General features: G+C 40.8%; 1 protein-coding gene across 1 annotated transcript in view; it reads left to right on the top strand.

Moving 5' to 3' along the window:
* The window catches only part of LOC139748216 (juvenile hormone epoxide hydrolase 1-like), a 61915-nt gene that overhangs the window by 39378 nt on the left and 894 nt on the right, over positions 1–21643 (top strand). The window contains exons 7-8 of the mRNA XM_071661041.1: positions 8413–8493; positions 15936–16040. Of these exons, the coding sequence (XP_071517142.1) occupies positions 8413–8493; positions 15936–16040 (186 nt within the window). The remainder of the gene's footprint in view (positions 1–8412; positions 8494–15935; positions 16041–21643) is intronic.

Raw genomic sequence — 21643 nt, forward strand, 5'->3', positions numbered from 1 at the left:
ACACATTTTTCAATGCTCCCAGAACTTTCGGCCCCTCCCCCACCCTATGATTTACTTCTGCTTCCATGGTCTATCCGCTGCCAGATCCACTCCCAGATATCTAAAACACTTCACTTCCTCCAGTTTTTCTCCATTCAATCTTACCTCCCAATTGACTTGTCTCTCAATCCTACTGTACCTAATAACCTTGCTCTTATTCACATTTACTCTCAGCTTTCTTCTTTCACACACTTTACCAAACTCAGTCACCAGCTTCTGCAGTTTCTCACATGAATCAGCCACCAGCGCTGTATCATCAGCGAACAACAACTCACTCACTTCCCAAGCTCTCTCATCCTCAAAAGACTGCATACTTATCCCTCTTTCCAAAACTCTTGCATTCACCTCCCTAACAACCCCATCCATAAACAAATAAAACAACCATGGAGACATCACGCACCCCTGCCGCAAACCAACATTCACTGAGAACCAATCACTTTCCTCTCTTCCTAAACGTACACATGCCTTACGTCCTCGATAAAAACTTTTCACTGCTTCTAACAACTTGCCTCCCACACCATATATTCTTAATACCTTCCACAGAGCATCTTTATCAACTCTATCATATGCCTTCTCCAGATCCATAAATGCTACATACAAATGCATTTGCTTTTCTAAGTATTCTCACATACATTTTTCAAAGCAAACACCTGGTCCACACATCCTCTACCACTTCTGAAACCACTCTGCTCTTCCCCAATATGATGTTCTGTACATGCCTTCACCCTCTCTATCAATACCCTCCCATATAATTTCCCAGGAATACTCAACAAACTTATACCTCTACATTTTGAGCACTCACGTTTATCCCCTTTGCCTTTGTACATTGGCACTATGCAAGCATTCTGCCAATCCTCAGGCACCTCACCATGAATCATACATACATTAACTGACCTTACCAACCAGTCAACAATACAGTCACCCCCTTTTTTAACGAATTCCTCTGCAATACCATCCAAACCATCTGCCTTGCTGGCTTTCATCTTCCGCAAAGCTTTTACTACCTCGTCTCTGTTTACCAAATCATTCTCCCTAACCCTCTCACTTTGCACGCCACCTCGACCAAAACACCCTATATCTGCCACTCTATCATCAAACACATTCAACAAACCTTCAAAATACTCACTCCATCTAGTTCTCACATCACCACTACTTGTTATCACCTCCCCATTAGCCCCCTTCACTGTTGTTCCCATTTGTTCAATTGTTTTACGCTCTTTATTTACCTCCTTCCAAAATTTATTTTTATCTTCCATGAAATTTAATGGTACTCTGTCACCCCAACTCTCATTTGCCCTCTTTTTCACCTCTTGCACCTTTCTCTTGACCTCCTGCCTCTTTCTTTTATACATCTCCCAGTCATTTGCATTATTTCCCTGCAAAAATCGTCCAAATGCCTCTCTCTTCTCTTTCATCTTCTTCTTCATCCCACCACTCATTACCCTTTCTAATCTGCCCACCTCCCACGCTTCTCATGCCACAAGCATCTTTTGCGCAAGCCATCACTTCTTCCATAAATACCTCCCATTTCTCCCTCACTCACCTGACGTCCTTTGTTCTCACCTTTTTCCATTCTGTACTCAGTCTCTCCTGGTACTTCCTCACACAAGTCTCCTTCCCAAGCTCACTTACTCTCACCACTCTCTTCACCCCAACATTCTCTCTTCTTTTCTGAAAACGTCTACAAATCTTCACCTTTGCCTCCACAAGATAATGATCCGACATCCCTCCAGTTGCAATTCTCAGCACATTAACGTCCAAAAGTCTCTCTCTATTGTGCACCTATCAGTTAACACGTAATCCAATAACTCTCTCTGGCCATCTCTCGAACTTACATACGTATACTTTTTTTTTTTTTTTTTTTTTTGCCGCTGTCTCCCGCGTTTGTGAGGTAGCGCAAGGAAACAGACGAAAGAAATGGCCCAACCCACCCCAATACACATGTATATACATACGTCCACACACGCAAATATACATACCTACACAGCTTTCCATGGTTTACCCCAGACGCTTCACATGCCTTGATTCAATCCACTGACAGCACGTCAACCCCGGTATACCACATCGCTCCAATTCACTCTATTCCTTGCCCTCCTTTCACCCTCCTGCATGTTCAGGCCCTGATCACACAAAATCTTTTTCACTCCATCTTTCCACCTCCAATTTGGTCTCCCTCTTCTCCTCGTTCCCTCCACCTCCGACACATATATCCTCTTGGTCAATCTTTCCTCACTCATTCTCTCCATGTGACCAAACCATTTCAAAACACCCTCTTCTGCTCTCTCAACCACGCTCTTTTTATTTCCACACATCTCTCTTACCCTTACGTTACTTACTCGATCAAACCACCTCACACCACACATTGTCCTCAAACATCTCATTTCCAGCACATCCATCCTCCTGCGCACAACTCCATCCATAGTCCATGCCTCGCAACCATACAATATTGTTGGAACCACTATTCCTTCAAACATACCCATTTTTGCTTTCCGAGATAATGTTCTCGACTTCCATGTTTCCATCCGCTGCCAGATCCACTCCCAGATATCTAAAACACTTCACTTCCTCCAGTTTTTCTCCATTCAAACTCACCTCCCAATTGACTTGACCCACAACCCTACTGTACCTAATAACCTTGCTCTTATTCACATTTACTCTTAACTTTCTTCTTTCACACACTTTACCAAACTCAGTTACCAGCTTCTGCAGTTTCTCACATGAATCAGCCACCAGCGCTGTATCATCAGCGAACAACAACTGACTCACTTCCCAAGCTCTCTCATCCCCAACAGACTTCATACTTGCCCCTCTTTCCAAAACTCTTGCATTCCCCTCCCTAACAACCCCATCCATAAACAAATTAAACAACCATGGAGACATCACACACCCCTGCTGCAAACCTACATTCACTGAGAACCAATCACTTTCCTCTCTTCCTACACGTACACATGCCTTACATCCTCGATAAAAACTTTTCACTGCTTCTAACAATTTGCCTCCCACACCATATATTCTTAATACCTTCCACAGAGCATCTCTATCAACTCTATCATATGCCTTCTCCAGATCCATAAATGCTACATACAAATCCATTTGCTTTTCTAAGTATTTCTCACATACATTCTTCAAAGCAAACACCTGATCCACACATCCTCTACCACTTCTGAAATCACACTGCTCTTCCCCAATCTGATGCTCTGTACATGCCTTCACCCTCTCAATCAATACCCTCCCATATAATTTGCCAGGAATACTCAACAAACTTATACCTCTGTAATTTGAGCACTCACTCTTATCCCCTTTGCCTTTGTACAATGGCACTATGCACGCATTCCGTCAATCCTCAGGCACCTCACCATGAGTCATACATACATTAAATAACCTTACCAACCAGTCAACCATACAGTCACCCCCTTTTTTAATAAATTCCACTGCAATACCATCCAAACCTGCTGCCTTGCCGTCTTTCATCTTCCGCAAAGCTTTTACTACCTCTTCTCTGTTTACTTATGTATATCTCTCTTTCTAAAACAAGGTATTCCCAATCACCAGTCCTTTTTCAGCACATAAATCTACAAGCTCTTCACCGTTTCCATTTACAACACTGAACACCCCATGTACACCAATTATTCCCTCAACTGCCACATTACTCACCTTTGCATTTAAATCACCCATCACTATAATCCAGTCTCTTGCATCAAAACTACTAACACACTCACTCAGCTGCTCCCAAAACACTTGCCTCTCATGATCTTTCTTCTCATGCCCAGGTGCATATGCACCAATAATCACCCATCTCTCTCCATCCACTTTCAGTTTTACCCATATCAGTGTGGAGTTACTCTCTTACACTCTATCACATATTCCCACCCCTCCTGTTTCAGGAGTAGTGCTACTCCTTCCCTTGCTTGTCCTCTCACTAACCCCAAGACATTCCCAAACCACTCTTTCCCTTAGCCCTTGAGCTTCGTTTCACTCAGAGCCAAAACATCCAGGTTCCTTTCCTCAAACATACTACCTATCTCTCCTTTTTTCTCATCTTGGTTACATCCACACACATTTAGACACCCCAGTCTGATCCTTCGAGAAGGATGAGCACTCCCCGCGTGACATATATAGACATGTACATAATTCATACTTGCTGCCTTTATTCATTTCTGTTGCCACCTCATCACACATGAAATAGCATCCCCCCCTCTCCCCATGAGGTAGCGCTAGGAAAGAACAAAAGGCCACATTCGTTCACACTCAGTCTCTAGCTGTCATGTGTAATGCACCGAAACCACAGCTCCCTTTCCACATCCAGGCCCCACAAAACTTTCCATGGTTTACCCTAGATGCTTCACATGCCCTGGTTCAGTCCATTCACAGCATGTTGACCCTGGTATACCACATCGTTCAAATTCACTCTATTCCTTGCACACCTTTCACCCTCCTGTATGTTCAGGCCCCGATCACTCAAAATCTTTTTCACTCCTTCCTTCCACCTCCAATTTGGTCTCCCACTTCTCCTTGTTCCCTTCACCTCTGACACATATATCCTCTTTGTCAGTCTTTCCTCACTCATTCTCTCCATGTGACTGAACCATTTCAGTACACTGTCTTTTGCTCTCTCAACCACTCTTTATACTACCACACATCTCTGTTTCATTACCCTTTCATTACTTACTCCATCAAACCACCTCATGCCACATATTGTCCTCAAACATCTCATTTCCAACACATCCACCCTCCTCATCCCAACCCTATCTGTAGCCCATGCCTCACAACCATATGACATTGTTGGAACCACTATTCCTTCAAACATACTCATTATTGATCTCCGAGATAACGTTCTCACATTCTTCAACGCTCCCAGAACCTTTGCCCCCTCCCCCACCCTGTGACTCACTTTCGCTTCCATGGTTCCATCTGCCTCCAAATCCACTTCCAGATATTTAAAACACTTCACTTCCTCCAGTTTTTCTCCATTGAATCTCACCCCCCAATTTACTTGTCCCTCAGCCCGACTGAACTGATAAGCTTGCTCTGATTCACATTCACTCACAGCTTTCTTCTTTCACGCACTTTACCAAACTCAGTCACCAGATTCTGCAGTTTCTCACCCAAATCAGCCACCAGTGCTGTATCATCAGCGAACAACAACTGACTCACTTCCCGAGCCCTCTCATCTACAACAGACTGCATACTTGACCCTCTCTCCAAAACTCATGCATTCACCTCCCTAACAACCCCATCCATAAACAAATTAAACAACCTTGGAGACATCTCACATCCTTGCCGCAAACTGACATTCACTGGGAACCAATCACTTTCCGATCTTCCTACTCATACACATAAAAACTCGATAAAAACTTTTCACTGCTTCTAGCAACTTACCTCCTACACCATATACTCTTAATACCTTCCACGGAGCAACTCTATCATATGCCTTCTGTTTTTCTAAGTATTTCACTCATACATTCTTCAAAGCAAACACCTGATCCACACATCCTCTACCACTTCTGAAACCACACTGCCCTTCTTCAATCTGATGCTCTGTACATGCCTTCACCCTCTCAATCAATACCCTCCCATATAATTTCCCAGGAATACTCAACAAACTTATACTACTGTAATTTGAACACTCACCTTTATCTCCTTTGCCTTTGTATACTGGCACTATGCCAATTGGCATTCTGCCAATCCTTAGGCACTTCACCATGAACCATACATACATTGAATATCGTCGCCAACCAGTCAACAACACAGTCACCCCCTTTTTTAATAAATTCCACTGCAATACCATCCAAACCCGGCGCCTTGCCGGCTTCATCTTCTGCAAAGCTTTCACTACCTCTTCTCTGTTTACCAAATCATTCTCCCTAACCCTCTCACTTTGCACGCCACCTCGACCAAAACACCCTATATCTGCCACTCTATCATCAAACACATTCAACAAACCTTCAAAATGCTCACTCCATCTCCCTCTCACTTCACCACTTTTTGTTATTACCTCCCCATTTGCCCCCTTCACTGATGTTCCCATTTGTTCTCTTGTTTTATGCACTTTATTTACCTCCTTCCAAAACATCTTTTTATTCTCCCTGAAATTTAATGATACTCTCTCACCCCAACTCTCATTTGCCCTCTTTTTCACCTCTTGCATCTTTCTCTTGACCTCTTGTCTCTTTCTTTTATACATCTCCTAGTCATTTGAATTATTTCCCTGCAAAAATCATCCAAATGCCTCTCTCTTCTCTTTCACTAACAATCTTGCTTCTTCATCCCACCACTCTCTACACTTTCTAATCTCCCACCTCCCACCTTGCTCATGCCGTAAGCATCTTTTACACAAGCCATCACTGCTTTCTTAAATACATCCCCTTCCTCCCCCACTCCCCTTACATCATTTGCTCTTACCTTTTTCCATTCTGCACTCAATCTCTCCTGGTACTTCCTCACACAAGTCTCCTTTTCCAAGCTCACTTCCTCTCACCACTCTCTTCACCCCAACATTCTCTCTTCTTTTCTGAAAACCTCTACATATCTTCACCTTTGCCTCCACAAGATAATGATCAGACATGCCTCCAGTTACCCATCTCAGCACATTAACATCCAAAAGTATCTCTTTCACATGCCTATCAATTAACATGTAATCCAGTAACGCTCTCTGGCCATGTCTCCTCCTTACATACGTATACTTATGTATATCTCCTTTTTTAACCAAGTATTCTCAATCACCAGTCCTTTTTCAGCACACAAATCTACAAGCTCTTCACCATTTCCATTCACAACACTGAACACCCCATGTACACCAATTGTACCCTCAACTGCCACTTTACTCACCTTATCAGTATTATTATCATTATTATTATTATTATTATTATTATTATTATTATTATTATTATCATTATTATTATTATTTGGAGGTAAGTTTGAATGGAGAAAAACTGGAGAAAGTGAAGTGTTTTAGATATCTGGGAGCGGATTTGGCAGGGGATGGAACCATGGAAGCGGAAGTGAATCATAGGGTGGGGGAGGGAGTGAAAGTTCTGGGAGCATTGAATAATGTGTGGAAGTCGAGAATGTTATCTTGGAAAGCAAAAATGGGTATGTTTGAAGGAATAGTGGTTCCAACAGTGTTATATGGTTGCGAGGCATGGGCTAGAGATAGAGTTGTATGGAGGAGGGGGGAGGTGCTGGAAATGAGATGTTTGAAGACAATATGTGGTGTGAGGTGCTTTGATTGAGTAAGTAATGAAAGGGTAAGAGAGATGTGTGGTAATAAAAAGAGTGTGGTTGAGAGAGCAGAAGAGGGTGTTTTGAAATGGTTTGGTCACATGGAGAGAATGAGTGAGGAAAGATTGACCAAGAGGATATGTGTCAGAGGTGGAGGAACAAGGAGAAGTGGGAGACCAAGTTGGAGGTGGAAAGATGGAGTGAAAAAGATTTTGAGTGATCGGGGCCTGAACATGCAGGAGGGTGAAAGGTGTGCAAGGAATAAAGTGAATTGGAACAATGTGGTATAATGGGGTCGATGTGCTGTCAATGGTTCGAACTAGGGCATGTGAAGCGTCTGGGGTAAACTATGGAAAGTTTTGTGGGGCCTGGATGTGGAAAGGGAGCTGTGGTTTCAGTGCATTATTACATGACAGCTAGAGACTGAGTGTGAACAAATTGGGCCTTTGTTGTCTTTTCCTAGCGCTACCTCGCACACATGAGGGGGGAGCGGTCTGTTATTCCACGTGTGGTGAGGTGGCAGTGGGAATTAATAAAGGCAGACAGTATGAATTATGTACATGTGTATATATGTATATGTCTGTGTGTGTATATATACGTGTACATTGAGATGTATAGGTATGTATATTTGCACGTGTGGACATGTATGTATATACATGTGTATGTCGGTGGGTTGGGCCATTCTTTCATCTGTTTCCTTGCGCTACCTCGCTAATGCGGGAGACAACGACAAAGCAAAATGAATAAATGAATAAATAATTATTATCATCCAAACAGGTAAAAAAGCAAGAAAGAATTTTGTATATTTGGCATAACAGCTGGAGAATGGTTGTGTGCAAATTAAATTAGGCCATTGTTTGTCTGTTTCTATTGCTATACTGATATTTGTAAATTTGTAAGCTCATCAGTTTTGTCCTTATATCTAACTCATAGTTAGATATAAAGGAAACACACATGCCTATTTTTCCTCCAAGAAGTTTAGTTTATTTGTTGATGGTGTCAATAATTCCATAGAAGTTCTCAAACTTGTTAACCTTTGAAGGATACATTTATACTGAAAATACCTTAGTCTTTTGATTGTCTTTTACATACCTTATGATTAGTGATCAAGGTTGACTGATTTATTATTCTATCATTTCTACTTCATTACAGGTTTACTGGTTCTATCACCACCAGTGTTCGCTACTATGCTGAGAACATCAACCGTAAGGCATATACCAGAAAGCTAGATGAGTAAGTTTAGAGGTATAACTCAGAAGTTAGATTAAACAGGAGCCAATTACCTTTTTGATCGATAAATAGAAATCAGAGGTACGAAGATCATGACTTAATGTTATTAACTAACTGTGGGCTCTTTAAATTAGGATGATTAGGACTACCAACAGCAGCAATTTTACAAAAAGCTTTAACCCATTAAAGGCAGGTGATGTTACCTAACGTTCATACAGTAGAAGCTTGTAACATCGGGCTATTTTGCGTCATAATTGTTTTTTGAATTTTGGCTGTGTGGCATTACTGTCATCTACTATCATGACCTCTGTTTACCCATTCTTGTAAACAGATACCCTCACTCGTCCATCCTTGGTCAGTGCTAGTATTAGCTGTTATCTCTCATTCATACAGTAGTAGGTGGTCAACATTATGTAATGTTCAGCCCTTTTGCGTCGTAATTATATGAAATTGGGTGATTTATCATCACTGACATGTGAATAGATGTATATAGCATTTGTAAATAAATGCATAAATGATAAACTTAGTGTAAAACTAAATGGATCACAGAGTGTAAAACTAAAGGGATCACAGAGTTCCCTAGCCTCCCACAGACAGCTATGATGCAGTATCGTGTAAGTAACACCTCTCGCCTTCATTTTTCATTGTTTTATCTTTCTGTGTATGTGTTGGCTTATTCCTTGATACTTTATTAGTCCTAAATATGCTGCCTTACACAATGTATAAAAAAAAACTACCTGCCTTTAATAAGTTGAAGGACTAATTACAGATGTTGACCACAATCATAAAAAAGTTTAGGTATCTGCTTTATCAGAGCTTATGAGCCATGCTGTTGTTTTTTGTTGGCTTGCTACCATGACATAAATATACGAATTATATAAACACTATATAGCCTTTTTTTTTTTTTGTGTCGCTGTCTCCCGCATTTGCGAGGTAGCGCAAGGAAACAGACGAAAGAAATGGCCCAACCCACCCCCATACACATGTATATACATACACGTCCACACACGCAAATATACATACCAACACAGCTTTCCATGGTTTACCCCAGACGCTTCACATGCCCTGATTCAATCCACTGACAGCACGTCAACTCCGGTATACCACATCGATCCAATTCACTCTATTCCTTGCCCTCCTTTCACCCTCCTGCATGTTCAGGCCCCGATCACACAAAATCTTTTTCACTCCATCTTTCCACCTCCAATTTGGTCTCCCACTTCTCCTCGTTCCCTCCACCTCCGACACATATATCCTCTTGGTCAATCTTTCCTCACTCATTCTCTCCATGTGCCCAACCCATTTCAAAACACCCTCTTCTGCTCTCTCAACCACGCTCTTTTTATTTCCACACATCTCTCTTACCCTTACGTTACTTACTCAATCAAACCACCTCACACTGCACATTGTCCTCAAACATCTCATTTCCAGCACATCCACCCTCCTGTGCACAACTCTATCCATAGACCACGCCTCGCAACCATACAAAATTGTTGGAAGCACTATTCCTTCAAACATACCCATTCTTGCTTTCCGAGATAATGTTCTCGACTTCCACACATTCTTCAAGGCTCCCAGGATTTTCGCCCCCTCCCCCACCCTATGATCCACTTCCGCTTCCATGGTTCCATCCGCTGCCAGATCCACTCCCAGATATCTAAAACACTTTACTTCCTCCAGTTTTTCTCCATTCAAACTTACCTCCCAATTGACTTGACCCTCAACCCTACTGTACCTAATAACCTTGCTCTTATTCACATTTACTCTTAACTTTCTTCTTTCACACACTTTACCAAACTCAGTCACCAGCTTCTGCAGTTTCTCACATGAATCAGCCACCAGCACTGTATCATCAGCGAACAACAACTGACTCACTTCCCAAGCTCTCTCATCCACAACAGACTTCATACTTGCCCCTCTTTCCAAAACTCTTGCATTCACCTCCCAAACAACCCCATCCATAAACAAATTAAACAACCATGGAGACATCACACACCCCTGCTGCAAACCTACATTCACTGAGAACCAATCACTTTCCTCTCTTCCTACACGTACACATGCCTTACATCCTCGATAAAAACTTTTCACTGCTTCTAACAACTTGCCTCCCACACCATATATTCTTAATACCTTCCACAGAGCATCTCTATCAACTCTATCATATGCCTTCTCCAGATCCATAAATGCTACATACAAATCCATTTGCTTTTCTAAGTATTTCTCACATACATTCTTCTAAGCAAACACCTGATCCACACATCCTCTACCACTTCTGAAACCACACTGCTCTTCCCCAATCTGATGCTCTGTACATGTCTTCACCCTCTCAATCAATACCCTCCCATATAATTTACCTGGAATACTCAACAAACTTATACCTCTGAAATTTGAGCACTCACTCTTATCCCCTTTGCCTTTGTACAATGGCACTATGCAAGTATTCCGCCAATCCTCAGGCACCTCACCATGAGTCATACATACATTAAATAACCTTACCAACCAGTCAATAATACAGTCACCCTCTTTTTTTAATAAATTCCACTGCAATACCATCCAAACCTGCTGCCTTGCCGGCTTTCATCTTCCGCAAAGCTTTTACTACCTCTTCTCTGTTTACCAAATCATTTTCCCTAACCCTCTCACTTTGCACACCACCTCAACTAAAACACCCTATATCTGCCACTCTATCATCAAACACATTCAACAAACCTTCAAAATACTCACTCCATCTCTTTCACACATCACCACTACTTGTTATCACCTCCCCATTTGCGCCCTACTATATAGCCATAATTTTTAAAATTTTTTTTTTTGTTTTTTTGCCGCTGTCTCCCGCGTTTGCGAGGTAGCGCAAGGAAACAGAGGAAAGAAATGGCCCAACCCACCCCCATACACATGTATCTACATACACGTCCACACATGCAAATATACATACCTACACAGCTTTCCATGGTTTACCCCAGACGCTTCACATGCCCTGATTCAATCCAGTGACAGCACGTCAACCCTGGTATACCACATCGATCCAATTCACTCTATTCCTTGCCCTCCTTTCACCCTCCTGCATGTTCAGGCCCAGATCACACAAAATCTTTTTCACTCCATCTTTCCACATCCAATTTGGTCTCCCACTTCTCCTCGTTCCCTCCACCTCCGACACATATATCCTCTTGGTCAATCTTTCCTCACTCATTCTCTCCATGTGTCCAAACCATTTCAAAACACCCTCTTCTGCTCTCTCAACCACGCTCTTTTTATTTCCACACATCTCTCTTACCCTTACGTTACTTACTCGATCAAACCACCTCACACCACACATTGTCCTCAAACATCTCATTTCCAGCACATCCAGCCTCCTGCGCACAACTCTATCCATAGCCCACGCCTCGCAACCATACAACATTTTTGGAACCACTATTCCTTCAAACATACCCATTTTTGCTTTCCGAGATAATGTTCTCAACTTCCACACATTCTTCAAGGCTCCCAGGATTTTCGCCCCCTCCCCCACCCTATGATCCACTTCCGCTTCCATGGTTCCATCCGCTGCCAGATCCACTCCCAGATATCTAAAACACTTTACTTCCTCCAGTTTTTCTCCATTCAAACTTACCTCCCAGTTGACTTGACCCTCAACCCTACTGTACCTAATAACCTTGCTCTTATTCACATTTACTCTTAACTTTCTTCTTTCACACACTTTACCAAACTCAGTCACCAGCTTCTGCAGTTTCTCACATGAATCAGCCAACAGCGCTGTATCATCAGCGAACAACAACTGACTCACTTCCCAAGCTCTCTCATCCACAACAGACTTCATACTTGCCCCTCTTTCCAAAACTCTTGCATTCACCTCCCTAACAACCCCATCCATAAACAAATTAATCACCCATAGTAAAGACCTAATATATCAGATTGGCTTTCCAGTGTCTTTTATGAGATAATAAACAGACTCAATCACTTTGCTGAATATTTCTAGAGCTAAGATTTATAGCTTCAATTGGCCTGAATTATGTATATGACTTGTTTGTTGAATAACTTTACTCATTTTATTATTTCTTCTAAATGGGAGTCAGCATTTGTGAGGGGAATGTAAGAGCTACACCCTCATCGATAATAATTATAAGCTTAGAAAAAAGAACTTTAGTTGAGAATCCCTTTTGTCTATCCCTGAGAGCCACACTCTCTTTGGGAATATGGGTCACAGTTCAAAGAACAGAATCACCTTACTTGGGCTGCATCTTGCCACTCTTCTCACAGAACATGTGGAACACCCTCAGTCCATGAATCTTCTTTGCCTCTCTTAGTAATTGTTTTGTAGGTTCTGTTGTGGTTTTATACCAGCTTTTCTCCTTGTGATTTTCAACTAAGTATTATTTAATCAGTATTTCACATTATTGTAAGGTGAAATGACTCATTGATTTGTTTCCTCTTATTACCTCTTCATCACATGTATCTGTCAAATTGTAAACCTGGCCAACTTGGCCAACTTCTTGGAAACTTTAAGTAGGATATGTTTTGTTTTTTCAAGTTTTACTCATTATGTTTGTGATTATTTGAAAAATTATTAGTGTATGAGTTAGTTCTACTGAAGAGAACTGTGAGTTTTTTAATGTACATGAATGTAACCAGGATGAGAAGAAAGGAGAAGGGTGAAATATGTAGTATGTTTAGGGAAAGAAACATGCATCCTATGGCTCTTAAGTGAAACTAAGCTCAAGGGGAAGGGGAAGTGTGGTTTGGGAATGGCTTAAGGGGGAAGTGTAGGGTTAGTGTGAGGATTACAGCAAAGGAAGGGGTAGCACTTCTGCTGAAGGAGTAGTTGTGATAATGTGAGGAAGAGTGTAAGGAAGTGAGCACCCAGATTGATGTGGGTGAAAATGAATGTGGATTACAGAACATGAGTGATTGTTAGTACTTCTGCATCTGTTGGTGAGAGGGGTGAGGAAGAGATGCAAGTGTTATGGGAGGAGCTGAAGGAATGCATAAGCAATTTTGATTTAAGGGATTTAGCAATGGCGAAGGGCGATGTGAATGAAAGAGTAAGTATTGTGACAGTTAAGGATATAGTTTGGGGCATGGCATACCCATTGTAAATGAAAACAGTGAACAAGTTATGGAGTTGTTTTCAAAAATATTTTTGAAGTAAGTGAATAGTTTGAGGAGAAGAAAAGAACAAGTTGGGACATTATTGAAGGGAGAGGATGGGGGTGGTAACAGGCAAAGAATAAGTGAAGACAAGGTGAAATGAGTATTTTGAAGTACTGTTGAATTCTTAAATGTATCAAAGAGTAGTATTTGTGGGGTGTTTGGGACATGGAGGTGCACAAAACAAGACAGTCATAGCAAATGGCTTGGTGATTGCCTTGCATAAGATTAAATGTGTTATTGCAGCTGGAGTAGATGGGATTGTAGTTGAATTTCTGGGAAAGATAGTGACACTGTTGTTAGTTGGTTAGGGAATTTCTGGAGAAAGGTAATGACTGTTGTTAGTTGGTTATTCAGGATTTTCAGCAGATGTTTGGCTCAAAATGAGGTGCCTAAGGGTTGGCAGAATGCCTGTATAGTGCCACTACATAAAAGCAAGGGGAACAAAAGTGAGTGATCAAATTTCAGTAATATAAGTATGTTGAATATACCTAATAAGTTTTATAGGAAAGTGGTGATGGAGAGGGTGGCAGCATGCATAGAGCATCAGCTCAGGAAGGAACAGTATGGCTTTAGGAGTGTTAGTGGGTGTGTGGAAGAATCTGTGTGAGACATTTAAAGAAAGAAAAGAAACTGTAATTGGCTTTCATAGGTCCTGATAAAGTGAATGTTAGGGTTGATAGAAATACTTTGTGGAAGGTGTTATAAATGTATGGTGTTAGAGGAAAGCTATTGAAGCAGGGAAGAATTTCTGTCACTTGAGTAAGGCATGTGTGCAAGTAGGAAGAGAGGAGAATGAGTGGTTCCAGGTTGAAGGTGGGTCAGTGACAAATGTATTTGATGTCATAATGACTGATTAATCTTTTTGTAGATGGTTTGGTGAGGGAGATAAATACAAGGGTCTTAGAATGACTGTTTGTTGGGGATGGGGGGCTGGAAGGTGTCTGTTGCAGTTTGCTGATGACAGGTCTTATGATAGACTTGAGTGAAAAACTTCAGGAGCTGGTATGTGAGTTTGGGAGAAAGTGTTAAATGAGAAAGTTGAGATTTTTATGTAATTAAAATTAAGGTTATTTAATGTAGCAGGGGAAAGAGATAGATTGAGTGTGAAACTTTTTAAAAGACAAGTTTTTCATGTCCTCCAAGATTTGTAAATGCTTTTCCTTGTCTCTTCTTTCTCCCTTTCATTAACCGCTTTATAATTTGGTTAAGGCCCAGCCTAAGTATGGACTTTTGTCTGAGATTAGAGCCTCCAATGCAAAAAAAAAAAAAAAAAAAAAAGAAATGAATACATTGATGGATCTACCTGAGAGGAAGCCATAGATGAGAGAACAGAAAGAAGCAACAAAAAAGGGAGAAATTTGAAAAGCAAAGACTTGAACCACACCCTGTCAAATACTTTAGAGATATTGAGGGCCATGACGAAAGTTTCACAAAAATTCTTGAGAGAGGAGTACACAGGCAAATGACTAGGAACAGATCACCAGTAGACCTTGCATTGTAAAAGACTTATTGGTGATTAGAAGAGAAGGGAATGGGATTCATAGTGTTTGAGAAAGTGAGAACTTAAGAGTTTGAAAGACTTGGTGGTAGCAAAATGATGGTAGCAAAAGTGAGCTGTTGACTGTTAGTTGAAAGAGTTAGAATTATCGTTTTAAGAGGTGCATTGCATCAAGGCATGTTTGTGAGAAGGAAAAGTTTGGTTTTCTAAATAGTGACAAAGTAAGCAAGCAAAGATTGGAGTTTCCAAAGTTCATTTGATTGTCAGTGTGTAGAGACACATGCTCTGAATCCTTCTGCCCTGTTCTACATCTCTTACTGTGCTTTCTTTTATAGTGCCTCTACCATTTGGTGTTTCTATTACTTTCCTTCCATCAATACTCTTTTTCCCTCCCCTTTCCTTGTTGCATGCTTCTGCCAACCACGTTTCTCTCTTGCTGTTTTCTCTATCTTCATTTTCTTTTCCTTTGGTTTAATGTTTACATTCTAGTTTGTTGTATTCTTTATATTTTGTTGTCTTTGTTCCTCTTCTGTCATTTCTAACACATTATTTTCTTTCTTTTCATCTATCATCCTTAACCTCTCTTTGTCTCTTGATTCCTCCTTTGTCATTTGTACTTTCTCTCTTATGACTCATTTTTTCCCTTTCTTAGTATGTCCTGTCCCAGTATCTCTTTCCCTTTTACATTTCTCATTCCTCATATCTTTATTTTCACTCATGTGCATTTCTCTTGTTTAATAACTTGTTTTGATAGATTTTGTCATCCTGGTGTTTCAGTAATTTTCCTTCCTTTTAGCATTCCATGTCGAGTACCAGCTGGACTAGCTGCTTTCCCCCAGGAGCTTATGACCCAACCAAAGAACTTTGCTGCTCACAAGTTTTATGATATTGTTAGCTACAGGTAAGAGATTATTCATTGTGAATTCTAGATTCTTTGATATTGTCATTTACAGGTAGGAGCATTACCTCATGCATTATCTATTGAAATTCTTTGCTGCCATGAGTTGAGGATGAGATATTTTGCTTCTTCTGTTCCATGTCCAGTTAGGCATTACCCTCATAAATAAACACTGTACCAGAAATGTCTGCTTGAAATTTCATGGTTACCAAGTATGTGTTTCCCCACAGTCTTCTTAACTAACACCACTCTTATGTGCATACACATTCAATTTTCTTTGTTTTATAATTATCCATGCATAATTCAATACCTCCTTTGAGATCCCTTTTCCTTTGCATAGTTTTATAATTTCAGAACTTCTTGACCCTTAGTATGCAATGCATGTTAGTAGATACGAACTTAGGTGATTTTGGTGCATATCAATAAAATATTAATTTTCCCTCTTATAAGGGAGTTAGATGATGTTGCTGGCAAGAGCTGGAGAAATATACATCTGTCACCTATAGATCCTCAGTGAGAGTGCTTGGTGTGATGCTGGTTTTACTTGCCTGACATTGTATTTATTTTTATGATTAGAGAAACAACTTCTTTGGTATTGTTTGTATATATTTTTTATTAGAATGACAGTATTTGTTCATTTATTAAAGTAAAGAGTTTGTCTGTGTCAGTAATAAGTAGTAAATAGTATGTATAATTTGTAAATTATACATAAATGTTACATTTCTATAGTGTGAAGTTAGGCCTGGAAAAAGAATTTTTCATGTACTTAGACTTATAAGGAGCATCTATGCCATCAGTGTAAGCCCTCTTTGTTTACTCATGACCCTCCCAAACTATCTGAGAGGAAATTATGTCAACCGTTAAGACATTTTCTTGAGTAGTATATGACATCAACCCGGTTTTAAAGGAAAATAATTAGATTTCATTTGTTTTTCCTCTGAGGAATTACAGTTAAGGGGTTAGAAAATTATGTCTGTATTTGACATTTAGTCACCCTCCATTTACTAGCCAAGGTTCTTACTACATATATTACTTAGGAAGGATTTCTCTCTCCTGTACTTTAACATTGAAAGTGTGAAGTTCATTGAAAATGATGCTCCCCAGTATGAAAAAAAAAAGTTCATACAAAATAAATGTGCACAGAATTATCCATGAATAATGAACAGTGTTGTGTACCATCATCAATTTTGTTGGTAGCATTTTAGATGGACCCTGTTGAGGTGTTTGGACAGCTGCTATATATAAAATATCACTTCTGTTTTTAACTGGCATGGATTGGCACTTCTGCTTACACCTTCCTATAAAACATTATGGTTTCTCTCCTGATGTGATTTCACAGTATACAAAAAGCACACTACATTTATTATTTACATATTTTCAGAGGCAGACCTTTATTATTCACATGAATGAAAATAAAATTTTCTTATCACTAGAAATATAAGTGGTAATATTACAGTAATTGTATCTATATTCTTAAATTGATTAAATTTTCAGTATGTGAGCTTTTGTTTAGGGATAGAACAGGAGCTTAAGTATAACTTCATGAGATGTCAGGAAGATGATTCCTTCATGATTGCATGTAACTGTGTAGTGTGAAATGATTGACTAAATGACTTTAGAATTCTTTTTTTTTTTTATTATTATTATTATGCTTTGTCGCTGTCTCCCGCGTTAGCGAGGTAGCGCAAGGAAACAGACGAAAGAATGGCCCAACCCGCCCACATACACATGTATATACATACACGTCCACACACGCAAATATACATACCTATACATCTCAATGCACACATATATATACACACACAGACATATACATATATACACATGTACATAATTCATACTGTCTGCCTTTATTTGTTCCCATCGCCACCTCGCCACACATGGAATAACAACCCCCTCCCCCCTCATGTGTGCGAGGTAGCACTAGGAAAGACACCAAAGGCCCCATTCGTTCACACTCAGTCTCTAGCTGTCATGTAATAATGCACCGAAACCACAGCTCCCTTTCCACATCCAGGCCCCACACACTTTCCATGGTTTACCCCAGATGCTTCACATGCCCTGGTTCAATCCATTGAGAGCACGTCAACCCCGATATACCACATCATTCCAATTCACTCTATTCCTTGCACGCCTTTCACCCACCTGCATGTTCAGGCCCCGATAACTCAAAATCTTTTTCACTCCATCTTTCCAACTCCAATTTGGTCTCCCACTTCTCCTCATTCCCTCCACCTCTGACACATATATCCTCTTGGTCAATCTTTCCCCACTCATTCTCTCCATGTGACCAAACCATTTCAAAACACCCTCTTCTGCTCTCTCAACCACACTCTTTTTATTTCCACACATCTCTCTCACCCTTACATTACTTACTCGATCAAACCACCTCACACCACATATTGTCCTCAAACATCTCATTTCCAGCACATCCACCCTCCTGCGCACAACTCTATTCATAGCCCACGCCTCGCAACCATACAACGTTGTTGGTACCACTATTCCTTCAAACATACCCATTTTTGCTTTCCGAGGTAATGTCCTCGACTTCCAAACATTCTTCAAGGCTCCCAGAATTTTTGCCCCCTCCCCCACCCTATGATTCACTTCTGCTTCCATGGTCCCATTCGCTGCCAGATCCACTCCCAGATCTCTAAGACACTTTACTTCCTCCAGTTTTTCTCCATTCAAACTTACCTCCCAATTGACTTGACCCTCAACCCTACTGTACCTAATAACCTTGCTCTTATTCACATTTACTCTTAACTTTCTTCTTTCACACACTTTACCAAGCTCAGTCACCAGCTTCTGCAGTTTCTTACATGAATCAGCCACCAGCGCTGTGTCATCAGCAAACAACAACTGACTCAATTCCCAAGCTCTCTCATCCACAACAGACTTCATACTTGCCCCTCTTTCCAAAACTCTTGCATTCACCTCCCTAACAACCCCATCCATAAACAAATTAAACAACCATGGAAACATCACACACCCCTGCTGCAAACCTACATTCACTGAGAACCAATCACTTTCCTCTCTTCCTACACGTACACACGCCTTACATCCTCGATAAAAACTTTTCACTGCTTCTAACAACTTGCCTCCCACACCATATATTCTTATAACCTTCCACAGAGCATCTCTATCAACTCTATCATATGCTATCTCCAGATCCATAAATGCTACATACAAATCCATTTGTTTTTCTAAGTATTTCTCACATACATTCTTCAAAGCAAACACCTGATCCACACATCCTCTACCACTTCTGAAACCACACTGCTCTTCCCCAATCTGATGCTCTGTACATGCCTTCACCCTCTCAATCAATACCCTCCCATATAATTTACCAGGAATACTCAACAAACTTATACCTCTGTAATTTGAGCACTCACTCTTATCCCCTTTGCCTTTGTACAATGGCACTATGCAAGCATTCCGCCAATCCTCAGGCACCTCACCATGGATCATACATACATTAAATAACCTTACCAACCAGTCAACAATAGTCACCCCCTTTTTTAATAAATTCCACTCCAATACCATCCAAACCTGCTGCTTTGCTGGCTTTCATCTTCCATAAAGCTTTTACTACCGCTTCTCTATTTACCAAATCATTTTCCCTAACCCTCTCACTTTGCACACCACCTCGACCAAAACACCCTATATCTGCCACTCTATCATCACATTCAACAAACTTTCAAAATACTCACTCCATCTCCTTCTCACATCACCACTACTTGTTATCACCTCCCCATTAGCCCCCTTCACTGAAGTTCCCATTTGCTCCCTTGTCTTACGCACTTTATTTACCTCCTTCCAAAACATCTTTTTATTCTCCCTGAAATTTAATGATACTCTCTCACCCCAACTCTCATTTGCCCTCTTTTTCACCTCTTGCACCTTTCTCTTGACCTCCTGCCTCTTTCTTTTATACCTCTCCCACTCATTTGCATTTTTTCCCTGCAAAAATCGTTCAAATGCCTCTCTCTTCTCTTTCACTAATAATCTTACTTCTTCATCCCACCACTCACTACCTTTTCTAATCAACCCACCTCCCATGCTTCTCATGCCACAAGCATCTTTTGCACAAGCCATCACTGCTTCCCTAAATACATCCCATTCCTCCCCCACTCTTCTTACTACCTTTGTTCTCACCTTTTTCCATTCTGTACTCAGTCTCCCCTGGTACTTCCTCACACAAGTCTCCTTCCCAAGCTCACTTACTCTCACCACTCTCTTCCCCCCAACATTCTCTCTTCTTTTCTGAAAACCCCCACAAATCTTCACCTTCGCCTCCACAAGATAATGATCAGACATCCCTCCAGTTGCACCTCTCAGTACATTAACATCTAAAAGTCTCTCTTTCGTGCATCTATCAATTAACACGTAATCCAGTAACGCTCTCTGGCCATCTCTCCTACTTACATACGTATACTTATGTATATCTCGCTTTTTAAACCAGGTATTCCCAATCACCAGTCCTTTTTCAGCACATAAATCTACGAGCTCTTCACCATTTCCATTTACAACACTGAACACTCCATGTATACCAATTATTCCCTCAACTGCCACTTTACTCACCTTTGCATTCAAATCACCCATCACTATAACCTAGTCTTGTGCATCAAAACCACTAACACACTCATTCAGCTGCTCCCAAAACACTTGCCTCTCATGATCTTTCTTCTCATGCCCAGGTGCATATGCACCAATAATCACCCATCTCTCTCCATCAACTTTCAGTTTTACCCATATCAATTTAGAATTTACTTTCTTACACTCTTTCACATACTCCCACAACTCCTGATTCAGTAGTAGTGCTACTCCCCTTGCTCTTGTCCTCTCACTAACCCCTGACTTTACTCCCAAGACATTCCCAAACCACTCTTCCCCTTTACCCTTTAGCTTCGTTTCACTCAGAGCCAAAACATCCAGGTTCCCTTCCTCAAACATACTACCTATCTCTCCTTTTTTCTCATCTTGGTTACATCCACACACATTTAGACATCCCAGTCTGAGCCTTCGAGGAGGATGAGCACTCCTCACGTGACTCCTTCTGGTTCCCCTTTTAGGAAGTTAAAATACGAGGGGAGGGTTTCTGGCCCCCCGCTCCCGTCCCCTTTAGTCGCCTTCTACGACACGTGAGGAATGTGTTGGAAGTATTCTTTCTCCCCTATCCCCAGGGATAGAATTCTAGTTTACATAATTATTATGGAATCCTTGAAGGCCAGCATAAAGCTGCAACCTAAATACAAAGGTGGGCACCTGGTCCTCAAAAAGGACCGACGGTTCTAGTTCCAGTCCTTGACTCAAAATGGGTCTATGGTCCCAATCATGGTCCTTCCCAGAGAAAGGAACTATAATGCGGGAGACAGCGACTAATGAAATTAAAAAGAAAAAAAATCCATTGAATGATTGGTCATACACATTTATTGTGCCCGTATTTCCTTTTCTCTTGTATAAAATGTTCCTTATTATTTAAAAGGATCCTGTTACACATGCTGAAATTTCATTACCACTGAAAGAAATACTTTGAGATCTTTAGAATTCCAGTCATCTACATGTAGCAGAAATACTTATGATTACATGTTTACTCTCTTTCA

Source organism: Panulirus ornatus, chromosome 73 (genome assembly GCF_036320965.1).
Source record: "Panulirus ornatus isolate Po-2019 chromosome 73, ASM3632096v1, whole genome shotgun sequence".
Classification (NCBI taxonomy): Eukaryota; Metazoa; Arthropoda; class Malacostraca; order Decapoda; family Palinuridae; genus Panulirus; species Panulirus ornatus.